At 43.1% G+C, this 18,088-nt stretch overlaps 1 protein-coding gene across 1 annotated transcript; it reads left to right on the top strand.

Moving 5' to 3' along the window:
* Nucleotides 1-575: 575 nt before the first annotated feature.
* Nucleotides 576-15,680, top strand: LETM2 (leucine zipper and EF-hand containing transmembrane protein 2). Its single transcript, XM_054997167.1, has 11 exons — nucleotides 576-649; nucleotides 3,387-3,462; nucleotides 4,199-4,631; nucleotides 5,909-6,052; nucleotides 6,645-6,782; nucleotides 7,897-8,100; nucleotides 9,871-9,990; nucleotides 11,252-11,362; nucleotides 12,131-12,220; nucleotides 12,492-12,566; nucleotides 14,337-15,680. The coding sequence occupies exons 2-11, from the start codon at nucleotides 3,416-3,418 to the stop codon at nucleotides 14,385-14,387; spliced, it is 1,413 nt and encodes a 470-aa protein (XP_054853142.1). The 5' UTR covers nucleotides 576-649; nucleotides 3,387-3,415; the 3' UTR covers nucleotides 14,388-15,680.
* Nucleotides 15,681-18,088: the final 2,408 nt, after the last annotated feature.

Consider the following 18,088-nt stretch of genomic DNA (forward strand, 5'->3'; position numbering starts at 1 on the left):
TTTAGTACTTTGTAACGGTTTAGCTCTGTCCTTTAAAAAAAACAATCTGTTTTCCCCTTCTATTTTATGTTTTGTTTCCTTTCTGTCAATTATTAAAACCAAAGAAATGAGAAAACCTGATTAAATCAAGCTACCTTCATTCACTTCCTGTCCTCTACCCCAAAAGTGTCTCCATGACAACCCGCCTTACATTGAGAGGCAAAATGCAGTGACGTCACATCCACCGCCCCCGCTCCGAAGGGGGAAAATAACCGCCTAGTCTGTTCCGTCAAATCAACTAACCAAATCCGACGGCAACCTTTAAACAGCGCGTGCGCGTTCCCAACCGACCCCCTTCTTTACTTTTCATCTCGCCCTCTCATCCGATACCCAAAGGGAGCCCCCTCCCCCCCATGCTCTCATTCGCTTACCCTGAATCCAGCCTCCGCCTATTACCCCCAGCCCGCATTCCTATTGGCTGCGTCTCAAAACAGTTACCTCAAACCTCCGCCGTTGCGGACGATCATAGAGTTGAGACTTTTGAAAAGTAGAGAGGTCCCTTGTTTCCTGTAGGCGCGGGTGCTTATGGGAGCGGTCAGCTGTCCCAGAAGAATCTGGGGCTGAAGAGGCCCACTGTGGGGAAGGTAGAGGAAAAATATCGGGGCAGTAGGTAAGAGGATATAGACATACGTTTGAATATTTTCCATTAAACGAACGTGGAAGGCTTCTGTAACGGAGCGGTAGTCCAGAGCAGGTTTTCCGCCTGCTGGAAAAGGGCGAAGTTGCCAACTCCAGGTTGGGAAATTCTTGGAGATTTTAGGGGCGCAGCCTGAAGAGAGTTGGGGTTGGGGAAGGGGAGGGACCTTAACTGGGTATAATACCACAGAGTCCACCTTCCAAAGCAGCCATTTATCCAAGAGAACTGATCTTGGTCATCTGGAGATCTCCAGCCACCACCTGGAGGTTGGCAGAGCTTGATGGGGGTATGGACAGGCTAGCCTATGAAAGTGCTTACTCAGCGCAGCAAGAACCCAGGGTTCCTGCTCGAAGAGGAACTAAAATTGAAGTATTATACAGGCTAAGCAGGCCATATGGGGTGGAGTGTCCCACTAATGGCTGTAAATTGTGATAACTAAATTGAACCTTTGTGTACAGAAATAAAAGGGATTCCTGGAGTAGTGGGTTAAGTTGATGGGCTAGGGCCTGGGAGATAGGTGTTCAGATCTATTGTACCATAAAGTTTGCTGAATGACCTTGGCCCAGTCATACACACTTGAACCTTCACAGTGTTGTTGTGAGGATAAAATGGGAGTGGAAAACTAGGGTTGTTTCATTGGAGGACAGGTGGGATAAAATTGCACTAAACAGGTAGAAAGAATTGAGGTGGATGCTCTTGGAAAAAGAAAAAAATGCTAGACCAGATAATTTTATTTACTGCATTTTTATTCTGCTGTTCTCTTTAAGAATCTCAAAGGCCTCTAGGCATTCATTCTGATGTGCAGATGTGAAGGAGAGTTGTTGGGCTTGAGTTAGCTTCTCTTAGCTAATTGGTCTGGAGCTGTGATGTTGTATGAATATCCACTGTAGAGGAAAGAGATAGCAAACCTAGAAGTCTTGACACCTTGCTTTGCTGTTTAAAACTATCACCACCTCTCTGAGTTTTCCTTCTCCATTCTGGTCAGTGGATCTATGCTTCTGATTGATTTTTTTCAGATATTTATATACCAATCTCTCACCTAAGATGGCATTTCTAACTTCACCTGTCACATTTTTATCCCACTTTTCCTTCAAGGAGCTTAAGACAGTGTACGTGATTCTCCCAGCTTCTATTTTATTCTCCCCCTCTATGAGGTAGGTTACGTTGAGAGGCAGTGATTGGCCCAAGATTGGCCCAGTGAACTTCATGGCATAGTGGAAACTTAAACCAAAATCTCCCCAGTTGTAGTCTAATACTCTTTACAGCAATTATTGTATTCAAAATATGAGAGAAATCTACCCATTCATGACACTTCGACTATTCTCATCAGGCCCTATTAGATGTTGCCGAGTATAGGGTTAAGAATGGTGCTTTTTATTGATAGGACAGTGAAGTTTGTGGAATTTTTGAGTTCATCTCCTCTAAACCCATCCTAAGTGTCGTTCTTGTGTGTGGTGTACAGCAACGTTACAGAGAAGCTTTATGGGATAACCTACAAAAGCCTGATATTTTATCCTCTATGTTAATGTGCTCTGGTTGCTAGAGGAACTGTGTTAGCACCTCATGGCACTTGAGTCATTTGCCAAGCATTAGCCAATGTTTGTAAACATCCTCAGGCCCTGCTTCATGTTGAAATTAACTGGTCTTTGTACAGCATAATTTCACTTTCTTTCTCTATCATTGCAAGGAATCAGAAAGATTAATAGAAGCTATTGTAATGTGAAGAATATGGTATATACTTAAATGTTGTAAAACCTCTTTATATGGGCTTGGATCCCCTATAATTTCTGCAAATGAAAGGAATTTATGTCTGTGGAGTACAACTTCTTCACTTCTGGCTGTGTCCCTGGCAGGCAAGGTCTAAGATTCAGAGGGTTCCAGCAGCTGGCAGACTAGTCAGCAAGGTTGCAGGCAGTTTGATTTTACACTGGTTCTAGCTTAACGGCAGGTTTATATAGGGAGTTTCTCTACAGGCGATTCTGGGTCCAGTGTTAGGCTCATCTGGCAAACTAAGTCAGCTCCTCTACTCAAGAGTAGTAACAGGACCCAGATCCTGCAGTGACTTACTGAATTCTTTTGGTGCTTCCGTAGTAGAGGGGAGGCTTTGGGCTGCTGAGGGAGAACTTCTGTGCCAGGTCTAGGACTCATCCCTAGCTGTTTGCCTTCTCTGCTCCTCAGAGAGATCGTGGCAGGTGTGGCAGGAGGTAGATCTATGTTGGGGCTTCCTGGCTTGAGGGATCAGGGGGCGGTACTGGTGAACGTTCCCTTCATGGGGGCGCCAAGGAATCCATCTTGCAGGGAGTGTCTGCCAGGGCAGGGCTCAGAAATAGGTTCTCCTACTCTGATGAGGACTCATCCTCCCAAGATAACCTGGGGCATCCCTTGACAACATCAAACATGTTTTCAATCTCATGTGCACCAGGAACTGGAACTAGTGGTGGCCCCCTGTGGTAGAAAGTATACTCTTGCTGCTGTGATGTGTGTAAAGTGGTCTTTAATCCCATATATCTGGCTACAAGTATAGTGACAAATGAAACTTCTCTGCCTGACAATCTGGACATTTTCTGTTTTGTGGTGGAGGCTGTTATTGAAGACTTTAATAGGATTGGCTATTTGAATAGATTTCTACTTAAGTTGTTTATTGCTGTGTTGAGTTAATGTTTTCTTAAAGCCGCTGGAGAATTCTAATTTTTTTTCCCTTCTGTGTCAGGCCATAGACTAGACCAACTCCAGGGCAACATGGCCCTCTACAGCTGTAACATATTCCTTGCAATAGCCAGGTCCAGGTAAGAAGTAAAATCTTGTTTTTAAAAAATCCACAAGGGGTGGGCATGAAAATTGCAGTGGTGTGATTACAGGGAGCTATGGTGGTCTCTCCCCCCCACCCCGGGGCACTGTGACCATGCTTTCGTGCTTCCTCACTTCTCTTAATTTCCCCCCATCTCAGCCCATAGGTTTGGCATGCTAGAGGTGATTCCCACCTCATTCAGACCCCTCCCCCCACACACACACACCCAAAGCTTTGCTGCAGCAGGAGCATCCTGCCTCTGCCGAGTTTAGCCGCAATGGTGGCCCTCCTACTGCCTGACTTGAGCTCACCCTCTCCCGCCCCCCCCCCGGCCTCCTTATTTGTGCAAGGGTAGCCTTGTTCATAGACAGGGTGTGGGCAGGGCCTCCCCCATCACCCCTGCCTCAACCAGGGCTTGCACAGTGCTGGTGCTGTGTGTCTCTTGGGCTCCTGTGATGGTGCCGCAGGCTCTTGAGTATCTCCCAGCCCTAGGTGCCACCACCATCAATAGAGCAAGAGGTAATAATGTTTCTGCACATGCACAGAAAATGTGTTAGTTTAGGGGGGGATTTAACCCCCTCCATGTAATTTTTACAAGTTTTCAGATTTTTTTCTGTAAAACTGGGGCTTTGTGATAAATGGTGACCTGACAACTTTGGGTGGCTAACAAGCCATCTAAAATGCATGCTCCTGTGGCAACAGTAATAATTGTGGATTCTCTTTTCTTTTTTCAGGGGACCCCACCTGCTTGTGCACTCCAGCTGCTCCCCATTTTCCCCATCCATTGCAGTTGTCCAGCTGGTAGATTCCCACCTTAGTCGAACATACCCAAAGGACTCTGAGTGTCAACAGCTACTCCATGGCACACAGCAGAGCTCTGGACTACCTCACTTGCTAACTCAGCCCATACGACTGCTTCACTCGTCAGCTTACAGGCACCAAGAGGCTCAGGACAAACCTCAGCTTAAGCAAAGTACTGTACAAAATGACACTAAGATGGTCAACGTTCCTGCTGTCCCCAAGAAATCATTGCGGCAGAGGATCGTGGATGAACTGAAACACTACTATAATGGATTCCACTTGCTTTGGATTGACACAAAGGTCGCTGCTAGGATGGTGTGGAGACTGTTGCATGGGCAGATCCTGACGAGGAGAGAAAGGCGAAGGGTGAGCAAAGAATAACTTCTTCCATGGAAACTAGCACAATAACCGGCTTCTCTCATCCTCTTCAATTAACAATCTTTCCATCCACAGTCAACCGCTACTCTCCATGGTCTCCAGTCTGTCCGTCCATAGGCCTAGTGACAACAGTGCATAGCAGTGCCCTCACATCGCAAAGTTTACTGCATGCAACGATCAATCATGGATGAATACACCTATTATACAGCACCCGCATGGAAGGGGGTGCGGGAGCAGGGGTAGCCCCACCCAGCAAACAGACTGACAGATTTCCCAAATCTACCTGAACACCAAAGGCTTGTTCCCATGCTCTGCAGTCTAACCCAGCCCTGCACCTCAAAGTGATCTGTATCATTGGCAGTAACCATGGGCATAGCACTGTTAATTGAGAAACAACAAGTCTTCTGTTGCACTGCGTTGCTGTCTGCTAGTCAGGTCCATTCAGTTGATGAAGCAGTGAGAAGAAGTTGATTCTCAAGTACAAAGAAATATACAAGGAGCATTTTCAGTTCCTTATGCATATATGCCACTGCTATGGGAAAGGTCAATGAATTGGTTTGCTGGCTGGGTCCAATGCAGCAGAATGTTTTCTGGTGCGCTACCAGCTTACCCAGTGCCCATATGTCTGCTTCATAAGGAACAGTCTATTGGCTCTTTCCGAGTTGTCATTAGTCTGATAATACGGAACTGCTTTGCTGAATCAGACCAGCTAGTCTAGAATTATGTTTTTACAGTGCATTGTTCTCCTTTGTAATTTCATGATATACATAAAACTGAGTAAGTTTATCTTGCTTGAACAAAATATTTTACAAGTACATTTTTGTACTTTGTGCTGTCATCGTAAATCACTGTAGACCTCTTGACTTTTTTGTTCTCAAATCCCCTGGAGGAGAAAGTTTATTTTTCCGTTCCATGCTTTCAAATTTTTGAAAAACTGTAGGTAGCAGTGTTGGTCCGTAGAAAAAGTCTAACAGTAGCTACAAGATAGCCATTTAAAAGCCATCCAGCTGTACAGAATAATAAAACACTGCCTAAATAATTATTTGACTGGCTTCCTAAAAAAAACCCCCAAAACCAGGGGTGCACCAGCAGGCTTTTCTAGGGAAGGAATTCCAGAGCCCTTCCTGTAAAGACCCCCTGCTCTTTACTCCTGCTTCTGTCACTTCCCTAGGAGCTGCTTGCTTACTCAGACAATACGAATGGGTGGAAGGGCAATGTAGCTTAATTAAATCTAAATGTTTGCTTTGTGTTTCTTACCATTGCAGCTGTTGAGAACATCTGCTGATCTCTTCCGGCTGGTTCCTTTCCTGGTGTTCATCATTGTGCCCTTCATGGAATTCCTATTGCCTGTATTTCTGAAACTGTTTCCTGAGATGCTGCCCTCAACCTTTGAAACAGAGTCCAAAAAGGTCAGTATTAAAAACGGCTCAAGTGAGTCAGCCACTGAGCCTTGCTGTGCTGACAGTGTTGCAGCCTATGACAAGGAGCTGGTGTATTAGCAATAACTTCCAGGCAGTATCCTGTTACATATTTTGTACAATTGGTCTAACACATGTGCCTACTTATAATGTACCAATAGCTCATTTTCAAAGACATTTTGTGAATGGTGTCTGGTGTGGTGCTTGGTGCCATAAGAGGTAGGGTAGGAAGCAACAGGGTATCCTTGCGTTGTGCCTGGATCCAGCTGCACTTGAGAATCTCCTCCCTACAGAACACTTGTATGACATTTTGTCAGTTGTATTAAGTGAGTCATGTGAACCACTGTCAGAGTGTATTTCAGCTTTAAAAAACAGGATAAAAATATAACTGGTTAAAAAAGCCTTCACTATGGAAACATTGACCCAACTATGAGTGAAGGGAGGAGGAGGAGGATAAGAGGGGGACAATAAAAAGGGTGTCTTACAGGGCTGTTGTGAGAATTTCTGAGAATGAAACTGCAAAGCGTTGCATGTTTTAAAGCACTAGATAAATGCCAAGATTTTTTCTTCTATATTAAAAAAGGAAGAAAAGCAGAGAAAAAAACTGAGTGCCAAGCTGGAAATTGCAAAATTCCTGCAGGAGACCATTGCAGAGATGGCCAGGAGGAACAAAGCCTCTACAGGAGAAGCCACCAAGCAATTCTCTTCGTATGTTCAAAAGGTATGAGCTTCATAATTGGACAAGGCTGCAGTACCAAGATAAGGCTATTAACTTGTTCCAATCAGGTAGGCTTTAGAGAGTTCCTGTGCCCACAAAAGCCTTCGATACAGATAGAAAATAAAAATCGCACACACCTCATTTCCCATTGATAGTTTTATGCTGTATGTCAGTTGCATTCACAGATAATAGTAGTATCTCAGTACTGGAATTGGTATGTCTTACTACTTACATGCCAAGTACGCTGAGATTTAGTACTCCCAGTACACACACAGTAGAAATGTGTTGGTTTGCCAAGTTTTAATGCCTTTTTGAGACTAGATTTCCACTTTAATGTTGTCCTTATATGCTGGCTGTAGTTTTCCTTCTAAAAATCTTACATTAAGATACAGACAAGCCACACAGATGCAAGTAGGTGCAAACTAGCTTCACTGCAATATAGGGTTCCTGTGGGCAAAGAATATTTTGATGCCATAATTCATATTATCAGAAGGGGGAGTGAAAGTGGGGTTTAAAAGAAGCAGTAAATACTTGGTGAGTTGCTGCAAGCAGTCCACTGTAAGGGCAGCATAGACATTTTCTCAAAACTTAATTGACCTGAAAACGATTGTTTCAAGCATTCAAGACTGAAAAGGCAATCCCAAGTAAGTAGAATTGCTTATAAATGCCTTTGCTTCACTTGTGGCACCAAAACTTTGGAGCTCCCTCCCCAGGGAGATTCTTCTGTCTCCTTCTATTCTACTGCCAGCAGGTGAAGACTTTTTGTTTAACATACCCCCCCAATAACTGTTATTGGTACTCCTCCCTATTCTTTGTTGTGTCTTTTTGTGTATGTGTTTACTGAATTGTTTTTATACTATTGTAAATATTAAATTTAAATTATTTCAAAATGTATTTAATGTTTGCTCCTTGGGGACCCTCTTTGGGTAGAGAGACAGCATATAAATGTTTTAAATAAATAAGTTTAAATAGGAAATGTAAGTGGTCCTCAGTCTGCATACTGGGGAGGAGACAAGCTCATTGAAGAACCTGGCTTCTTTCTCGCTCAGCTGCTAGTTGGGCTGGTGGGCCATGATGGTCACGTTCTCACTGGAATTTTATCCCTTGCCTTGCATAGGTTCGGCATAGTGGCCAACAGCCCAGCACCCAGGAGATTGTACAGTTTACCAAGCTATTTGAGGATGAACTGACCCTAGAACACCTGGAGCGCCCACAGCTAGTAGCCCTCTGCAAACTGCTGGAGCTACAACCCATTGGCACCAATAACCTTCTTCGCTTCCAGCTCTTGATGAAGCTCAGGTCTATCAAAGCAGATGATGAAGTAAGAAACCATAGATGCATGGGGTAGACTTGAATAATGCAGGTACAGCAGCCTTGGCTTTTCCCTTTCACATCTAGTCAGTTCTCTTTTCTTATATGCCATTTACATCTAAAGTCCAATAGTTATAGCGGTGCCCCCCCAACTCTAAGAGAGATGGGGACAGGTTTGTATATGCTCTGCAGCCCCATCTGAGAAGGCAAAAGCAAAGCAGAGTCCTTGAATACTAAAAGTCATATTGTAGTAAAAGCAGTAAGTACCATGTGTCAGTTTAAGAACAGGTTATGAAATCTCTCACCTGATCCATACAACAAGATTTCATATGGAAGCCTGTGTTGTTCTAACAAATACTGCAGTTAATAAAATCTGATGTTCAAAGTTTGTGAACACCTTCTTACATCTCCAAGGTAGTATGACATAGATGCCCCTGTTACAAAATGTTTCTGTTCCACATACTTATGCATGCTCTTAAACACTCATTGGCCAGCTACTGTGTGATATGAATGCAGTTCAATCATTGGCAGTAAGTGAAGCCATGATACCAGCCCAGCCAATACAACCTCACTGTGAGATCAGCACCAATCAACCAATGCCATCAAGAAGGCAGGACAAACTGTCAGTGAAAGTCTAGCACACTGTATTAAAGAGTGCTTTAGTAATAAGGGATGCCCATGGTTGGATTAGCCAAAGTGCGTTGACAGTTCTTCCTTCAGTACCATTTCTAGTTACATCCAACAATTGTGTTCTTGCATTGATCATGCATCCATAGAGCTTTGGATGATGAAGTCTAGGGCTATAGAATGTTTAGTTGGTCATCTGACTCAAATCAATTAATGTATTGATCAACTTCATTGAGTACATTTTGTAAATCACACGATAGGTACTTTTTTCAGCTACTAAAAGTAAAAATTCACAACTTAAAAGCTACTACTCTTTGCTAGAAAGAAAAGCCATCTTTTAAAGTATTTTCTTTTTCATTATGGAAGTTTTATGGCTCAATACACGTATTTTGCATGAAGTAGGTCCAGTTTTAATTCCTGGCATCTTAGATAGCAGGTATTTAGAAAGATCTGGAGAAACACCTTCTAATCTAAGGAGACTATGTTGAGCTAGATATAGCAATAGTAGGACTCCATATAGAAGTGGTTTCAGACCGGCAGAAGTCATCGCTTGGTGGTAGAGCATCTTCTTTCTATACAGAAGGTCCCTGGTTCAGCCTCTGGGTAAAGGACCTCAGGTAGCAGGTATTGGAAAAGACCTTTCTCTGCCTGAAACCTCAATTAGTTGCTGCCAGTCAGAGAACATAGTACTGTGAGTCTGTCTGTATATGGCAGCTTCATATATTCTTTTCCCAATTGATAACATGCCGGAAACCACAACAGTCTCAACAAATAGATTCATATGCCCTTAACTCACAGTCTCACTGATTGAAATTGGCCCTCACATGTTCCTCAACGAAAGTTATAGATGATTAATCTACCAATCAAATGTGCAGCCCTTTGTAAAGTTGCAAATGGTTATTCTGGCAGTTTATGGGCTTCCTTCTCAAGGCAAGCCTTACAAGTCAAGGCTTGCCTGCATCTTAAGCAGTTGGAAGACCCAGCACAACAATCCACATTGCTAGAAAAAGACTATTTGGTACTCCCTTAGTTCTAGTACATGGCTTATATATTTGCTTCGCTCAAGAGTGTGTGCTTGTTGCAGAAAGGGACAGGGTCTCAGTTTCCAAAAGGATGAAGTGATGTTCATTTGATCTCTCTTTGCTGTACACAGATGATTGCCAAGGAAGGTGTTAATGGCTTGAGTGTGTCTGAGCTACAAAGTGCATGCAGGGCAAGAGGAATGAGGTCATTAGGCCTCACAGCAGAACAGCTGAAAGAGCAAATCAAGCAGGCAAGTTTGGGGTGCGGAAGGGAGGAATGGGCTCTGCTTTTAGGGTTCTTCTACGCAGACAGCACTCATTGTTCTCTGGAGTTTGAATGTATGGAAATGCAATGAGATGTAGAGAGGGCTTGAAACTCGAATAGTGGCTATAGCTTTGTGACCAAATTTCAGTTGGACACCTTTTTCAGTCTTAGTCTTCTGACTCTGGTTAGCAGGTATTGGTAAGCAGGTTCTACATAGTAGGGTGAGGTTAAATACTGACAGTCCAAGACGAGACAGGTGTTGCTTCAATGGTGGTCTGAACTCAGCTGAATGTTTCAGTAGCAAAGGAGGCCTGCTGAGTGCCCAAGTCCCACCCCTAGCTCAAGGGTAGCGGGAATTTAAAGGAGCAGAGTTCTGGATAGGAGCCATACATTCCACCATCATTGAGTGATAAATGTGCTCCCTGCCTTCTCTGCAGGGAGCTTACAGATGAAATGGTGGCAGGTCCATAATCAGAGATTCGTTGGAAATAGCTTCCTGGAGCTGTGATTCAGATCTGGGTTTCTATGCAGAGGGTAATGGAGTTTAACCCTTCCCAACCATGTGGTTTCAATCAGTTACTCACCTGGCGATTAGGCCTGGAAGAGAAAAGAGGCAGACACACTGTCCTTACTTGTGCCCACTGTTGCCTTTCCAGGCTAATCATAGCCCAGGTGTTGGTTTTGATCAGTGAAACCACATAGCAGGGAGGGGAAAGGGTGAACACTTTTCCTTTTGCACTGGGACCCAAAGTTACTTCTGTTTCCAGTTAGACAACACTGGGAAGATCCATTCACCAATTTCTCAACATTGGGTCAGGTTTGGTCTCCAGGGGATGATCAGAGATTTCCTTCATCTGGGTGTCTTCACAAGAGTACCTTCCCTTGGAATGGATCTCAGGCCTGTTTGGGGCCATTTCCTGCTGGCCTGCACTTACAGAGATGTCTTGGTCATGCATCAAGGCCTCCAGAGAGAGGAATATGAAGCAGGACACTTCTTTTCAATTTAGAGCCTTTCAGTCTTATGGGATAGATCATGCCATTAGACAGGAATGAGCTAGTCCACACCCCAGCCACAGTCCCACCAATCATGTAAAGAAGGATGCTAACCTAAGCAGGAAAGTGACTGAGTCCAACCACTTGTGGTGTGATTGTTCAGATTTATAAAAGCCCCTCTCCACCTGCACAACCCAAAGTTCACGCTCCTGATTTTCTAGATTGGTTTTTCTCTTCATCCTTCTATTGCACAGTGGCTCGATCTACATCTGCGAGAAAATGTTCCTCCTTCACTGTTGCTTCTTTCTCGTGCCTTGTACTTGACGGAGGTGAAGCCCAAACCTATTACAGTGACATCAGCTGACGTGAGTGGGATCTGCAGTGGTTGGGTTGAAACAGATTTTGTCTTTTACAGTTTCACAATGGGAGACAATAATGAGAGGCACACAGAGATTGTAGTGGAAAATGCCACAGCAGCCTTTACAAGTGAGGTAGAGCTACCAACCTCCTCTTTTCCTTTTCAGACCTCATGCGGTTATTCCATTGTTTTGACAATGAAGTATAGACTACCATAATGCTCTTAAAATATATTGTATTTGTTTAAAGTGTTGAGTCCATTGAGTCTAAGTTAAGTGTGCATAGATTACAGATTTAATTTTGAATATATTGAACAGCAGGCCTTTGAACTTGGCTGTGCATATGGACCCCCTGCCCCACTTACTGAAGTCTGAAAAGCAGGTTATGTGAGAACGAAGTAGACAGTATCTGTAATTTTTCCCACACCCCGCCCCACAGCCACTATCAGCTTTAAAAATCAGGTCTCCCACTGTCTCACCTACTTAAACCCTTGGAAAGAGCAGGTATTCTTGTCATTGGCCCAGCAGCGAAGAATTCCTTGACACGTACTGCCACCGCAGGGGTTGCTCCTGTGCTGCCTTCTTCCATTAATCTGGTGCTGCCTGACAGCATGGTCACATAACATGCAAGTGACATTCTCCTTGTTTGTGTATCCAAGTCCTTCAAGAGGGATGCCTAAACTCCCAGCTAGCATTCAGGTACATAATCAAGGTGGTGTTTCTGCTTCAAAATCTGCAAGGTGAATAGTGACAGTAAATTGTCTGGTTTTGTCTTAGCCTCTGTCGAGCAAAGCTGCTGAAGAAGTGGCTGCTTCTGAAGATCACGAGACCTTGCTGGATTCTGCCCCCATAGTGCAAGGCACTAAGGTGAGAAGCTGGTTCCCCCCACCACCACCCCAATTCTGCATGAACCTCACTCATTAGTTAGAACACAAGTATTAGCCATTGAATTCACTTTATGAATGTTAATGGAAACACAGTAAGCAAAAAGGATGTTGGACTCCCAGAAGATAGGATAGTAAACATGGATGCTTTTTCAACAAGATTAGCTGGGTTAATTGTAATTTCCCTGACTCCTAAACCTTAATGGGAATGTGTAAAGTTTAATAATTGACTTCATTTCCTCCCTCTCTTGCAGAGTGAAGAATTTATAACACAGCCAACAGAGAAGTTACCAGTTTCTCAAGTATCGGTCAGCCCTCCTCCAGTCAAGGTGAGTTTTATATCCAGACCAGATTTCTTATGCCACGTCACAAACTCATTATTTTAAAAAGGTAACTTTGATAGAGCCACAGCCATAAGATAGTTGGCTGATAAAGAAAGGTGGCTTTGTTGATTAATTGTCTTAGTCAGTGAATTATTGTTTTAAATATAAAAGGTAAAGGTAGTCCTCTGTGCATGCACGGAGTCATTTCTGACCCATGGGGGAATGTCGCATTACGACATTTTCTTAGCATATAATCAGTGGATTAAATTTGTACTTGACCGAAACCATAATGTGCTCCCTGCCCTGCAAATGAAGAAAGTGAAAGATGGCAACACAATTTAATAAGCAAAAATGACTGATCATAGCTAGAAGGGCTCTCCTGTGTTTCATTCCTTGACTCAATTTGGTGCTAGAATCCAAATAAGAATGAGTATTCCCTTGTTGCCCTGCTTCAGACAATCTGCCCATATCTGTTAATTAGAGTTTTAAGAAAATTTCAGACATGCCAAACCATGGTTAAGAAAGCTTAGTTACATTTTAATATGATATCAGGATAGGCAAAGCATGGTTTGCAGTTACTTGGCAATCCAGGGTCAAAAATCATAGTTTGAAGTGGGCTTGTAAACTATGGCTTGACATGATGTCTGAATTGAGAAGCCATAGAACAGCTGCCATTATTTCTCCTGAGTCCACTGCACCAAGGAAACATGAATGTTGAACAGCAGAGAATCTAAGTAAACATAAGCTTTAACCTATGGTATGTATGTCTGAGAGCTTAAGCCATGACTTGGATTCTAAACCAGGCTCACAGTCCAGCACAAAAGCTCTCTGTTTGTACTCTTTCAATTTTTCCTATATAATTAAAGCTACGGTTTTTGGGAAACTGAACTGCCCAATAAAACTTGATTCTTTTAAAGTACAATGTGCAACATCAGCATCTGCATGGCCAAGGAGCATACTTATTTTACCCTACATCTGATATGCACTTGAATGCAGTAGAGCCTGCAGTCCACAGCTGTGGATTGGCTTTTATTGCTTCTGCTCAGTCTGTAGTTTGCAGCACAGCAATTAAAGCAGTGTCCTGTATTTGGCAAGGGAGGGGAAAAGACTTCCACATCTACTCTATTTGTCATAAACAGTAAATTCAGTTCCTTGTTCTTCAGTAGAGAAAACATAGACTAATATATACGAGAGCCAGTTTGGGGTAGTGGTTAAGAGTTTGGGACTCTAATCTGGAAAAATTGGGGTTTGATTCCCCACTCCTCCACTTGAAGCCAGCTGGATGACCTTGGGCTAGTCACGGCTCTCTGGAGCTCTCTCAGCCCCACCCACCTCACAGGGTGTTTTGTTGTGGGGATAATAACAACATACTTTGTAAACCGCTCTGAGTGGGTGTTAAGTCATCCTGAAGGGTAGTATATAAATCGAATGTTATTATTATTATATCTTCTAGCCAATGTTGAAACCAGAATGCTGTAAGATTGCCAACTCCCTGCCTCCAGCTGAGGAATGCAATTTGTTTCCACAGCCAAAGATATCACAAAATCAGTCAAATGCAACATCATGGTGGGACTTCAGAGGAACTAGTGTGATATTGGGCAATACAGCCTTAGATGTCACTGTGCCCTTAATATACTTAAAAATGAAATGGGCCTCATTTCTAAGCACACTGTGATTAGTAGCAGGTTATAAGCATTTTGTTTCCACAGGTATATCAAAACACCACATCAATTCCACTTTCCTCCGTGTGATGTTTTGTCTCTTTCTTTATTCTAGACAAAAATAGAAACCTCTCGGAGTAGCAAGGCCAGTGCAAATGGAGTTTAGCTGTTTCCAAGCTCTCGGCACTTCAGGAAGAAAAGCCCCACACGTCTCATCTGAAATCAGTGTGCGGGCAGGGTTTTTGTTTGTTTGTAGGCCAGCTCCTTCTCATGCACAAGTCTGTTATTCCTTCACACTCCCCCCTGCATGAAGCAGTTTGATCTGATCAAACTTGATTTGTTACCATTGTGGCCAGGCAAAAAGGGGACCTTGCGTTACAGTGCCAACCTCTTCATTTAATGTACCCTGTGTAATTTAACTTATTTTTGTAAATATGTATATAACCCACAAATAGGACCAGCTGTAACTTATACAACATTGTCTAATATTAAGATTCATGTTTTTAAAAAAAATTTAATGAAATGACTTACCTATTTTTATTTTTTTAAAAAGGCCTGGCTAGCAGAGATGGAGTGTTTTCCTAGCTGGGTGCTGCAGAATCTGGGCCTTCCTATTCTACAAGTTGACCTACTTGGACTTGAAGTGGTTTACAAGCCAATCTTAAATGTGTTTACTTGACAGTAAGTCCCACTGAGTTCAGAGGCACATACTCCCAAGTAAGCATGCACAAGATTGCAGCTCTAGTTTCACTTACATTCATAAGTTGCTGATGCCACCAGAGTGTGAAAGTGATCCTTCTTTTAATACAGAAGTAGCTCTGTCATATTGCCATTGCATTATCTAGAGAATCCTACTGTCTTCCCCAGTGCCTCCAATTTGTGGGAAGGCAACCTCCAACGGCTCCTTAGACTTTGCATAAGTGGCCAGTGTGACTACAAAGCACAAAATCAGGCCAAACTGTTAGCTTTGGGCAATAAAATGTTCTTGTCATCCTAAGCCAGGGATCATCAATAACCATCATTGTCACCTAGTATAATTGTTTTATGAGAGTTGAGCCATCTTATCATAGCTCAAACCTATCATAGTTGTGTGCTGTGGAACTGGGAAGAAAAGAATACTCATAACTTACAAAAGTTCTCGAAAGCAGGAAGCATTAGAAAAATGTTTGTCATTAGGGTCATTCTAAGAAAAAAAAACATTTCTGCTTCTAGGGCTACCCAGAATTAACTGCAGCTCAAAATTGCAGGGTTTTCTCCTGCTCATTAGTCATGTGTAGTTTAGTAGCCTTTAGATAACATCTAATCTGTGATGCTGGCTTGGAAAGCATCCCATCAGTGAATGTTCTTTTAAAATGTTTGTTCAGCTTGTGTGTTTTGTCACTGAAATATAATTTCCTGGTAGCTGTGCAGACCAGAAACCAAAAAACTTTGTTAATTTCAGCCTCTGAGGATATATTTTCTACCCTCCACCCCAAGATACCTTTTTAAAAAAAACATATTTGAGATGTTTTGTTTTCATTGTACAATTTATATTTTTCTGTTTGGTCACAAAGCTACTTTTGTACGACAGACTGATCTGGTGGAGCAGCCATTTAGCTAATGGAAGCACATGCCACCCACTTCTCCTTTGTGAATTTTCTACTCAGTAGCTGATACAATGAAAGTATTATGTTAACAGGTGAAGAATCTTACTGGTGGGTTCTAGCTGGACAGGACAAGGTCCAATGAATAGCCATGCGGCTCCATTGTGCCTCCCATTTGTTCATGCAAGCATGCCAAAGGCAAAGCTTCTCAGATGAGGTATGTGCCCCAGAAAGATGTGTTGCAGCCTTAGAGAGCATTAGTGCATGCGGTGTTTTGGAAAAAGGAATGGGAAGGTGTTCGCTGAAGCTGGGCCTGTTCAAAGGGATGATCCACCCACGCTTGTTCATACCTGCAGTACATTATCAACAATGACTTGAATGTGCCAGTTAGCTGCCTCACATCTAGCAACCAAAGATACCTTCATGTTATTTCAAATACAATGCTTTTCAGCTTCAAGCCCTTAAATGCACGCTAATCAACCAATTACATGATATGTGAACCAGCAGAAAGTTTCCTGCTGGGAAGTTCCCCCCACCTCTGTTACAAAGGGTGGCCACTTTTCTCTTTCATCCCCAAGTTTTGAAATTGGTCTGCAGTAGCCCCTACTCACATTAAGTGCTGGGGCACATGGGAGGGAAGTGGCAAAAGCTAGATGCTAGATTTAGCTTCTGCTCCCCTCTCCCTTTCAGCATCACCAGCTACTTCCTGTTTTAGCAAGATTTCTCTCTGTTCTCACCCAATCTACTATTACTCTCTCTCAGCTGTATCCTACCCACCAGAATCCTGTTAACTCGCAAGAAAAGAGGGTGTGATGAAAATGTATGAAAGCAGAATAATTGCTCTTGTTTTCTTGTCCCATTGTTACCTTCCGGCAAACGGTTTGGAAACACTCCAAAACCCAGAAGGGACAGTGGGATAAGTTTTACGCACACTATGAGCAGCTCTGCTTACTCTTACCACCTTCAAACCCCTGAAAACAATTGTCTCTCTCCAGCCAAGATAGCTGTTTTCAAGAACACATGAGCTTCTCCAGATTGCCCAGCATAAGTTATATATAGTTGGGAGCCTCAGTGGCTTATTAAACAGCAAAGACATATACATTCTAGAACTTTTGGAGCAGTTATTAAACATTGTGCCCCCACCCTCCACTCGCCTGTGTAACCTACCATGGTAATGATTTAACTGAACATGCTGGTCATAGCCACATGCATTTAGTACATAGACAACATCTTTAATAGCTATACTCTAAACACCCTTCTTACATGCCATGCTGTACCTCCTCTTCAGCAACCAATAGGTGACATGATGATGAGGAAGGAACAAGGGTTCCAAGCACAATGTGTTTCTGGGAGGGCAGTGTCAATTAGGCCTTGTCTGAGCAGCCTTGACCAATTACAGGTTTTCTAGGAATTAGTCCTTTAACTTGACATCAGACCAAATTGAAAGGTGGGTCTTGAATTGTAGAATTTTGGATTACCATACTTCTTCCTCACTCAGTCTCCAAGTGATTGGTTTCTATTACATGCTTAAAAGCCCATCTCTCTTCAGTCTGTGGAGAAGCAGGGAACCTGCAAGGACTTAAGCAATCTCATTTCCCTTTCCTCCACTATTTCCTCTTTCCCTTCCCTGACAGCCCTTATAGTCTCTCCTCCTTTCCTGCTTCCGTCTCTCCCCATCCATCAGCCAACCTATCTTGAATAATTCAGTTTTGCAGAAAGCTGGGAGAGTGGGAGCCCTCCCAGCCACTTCAGGCAGGCCGTTCCATAAGGTGAGGACCGCAACAGAGAATCTGCATGAATGGGCAATTGCTGATTATGCCCATTTGCAGGGTGGCACCTGCTGAATTTGGTATAGATATATCGATATTCGCCATGTCTGTTGTCCCACTCAACAAACATAAATGGGCTTGATCCATCCCTTCCATCAACTTAGATTCTTTATGGCATATAGATAGTGGTGTCAAGGAGGCTGTATTCACAAGCTGCCCTGAGTGGGAGGTCAAGAGCAAAACACTCCAAACTGGGAGTGAGTCCTCACTTCCAGGTTAATGAGCTGCCACCAGCCAGTCTTAACTGAACCTTTATCTGTGGGACGGGGGCAAATTCCCAGCCTTACCAGGTTTTAAACAAAGTCAACCCTGCCATGTAGACCACTTTACAGATCAAGTTCCAGTAAACAACTGGGTAGCTGTGACCAAAATGAGTCAAAGAACTGGATTCAGATTGATGCTTGCAAATTTCCAAAGAGCACACCAGATTATACAACAAAGAGTTTATTAACAAA

This window comes from Eublepharis macularius, chromosome 14 (genome assembly GCF_028583425.1).
Source record: "Eublepharis macularius isolate TG4126 chromosome 14, MPM_Emac_v1.0, whole genome shotgun sequence".
NCBI lineage: Eukaryota > Metazoa > Chordata > Lepidosauria > Squamata > Eublepharidae > Eublepharis > Eublepharis macularius.

What these genes read in the sequence shown, in the direction of transcription:
- LETM2 (XM_054997167.1), top strand. Translation starts at nt 3,416, where the DNA reads ATGGCCCTCTACAGCTGTAACATATTCCTTGCAATAGCCAGGTCCAG. An exon ending in CTTGCAATAGCCAGGTCCAG is followed by an intron (nt 3,463 to 4,198) that starts GTAAGAAGTAAA and finishes TTCTTTTTTCAG; the next exon opens with GGGACCCCACCTGCTTGTGC. An exon ending in TCAGCCCTCCTCCAGTCAAG is followed by an intron (nt 12,567 to 14,336) that starts GTGAGTTTTATA and finishes TCTTTATTCTAG; the next exon opens with ACAAAAATAGAAACCTCTCG.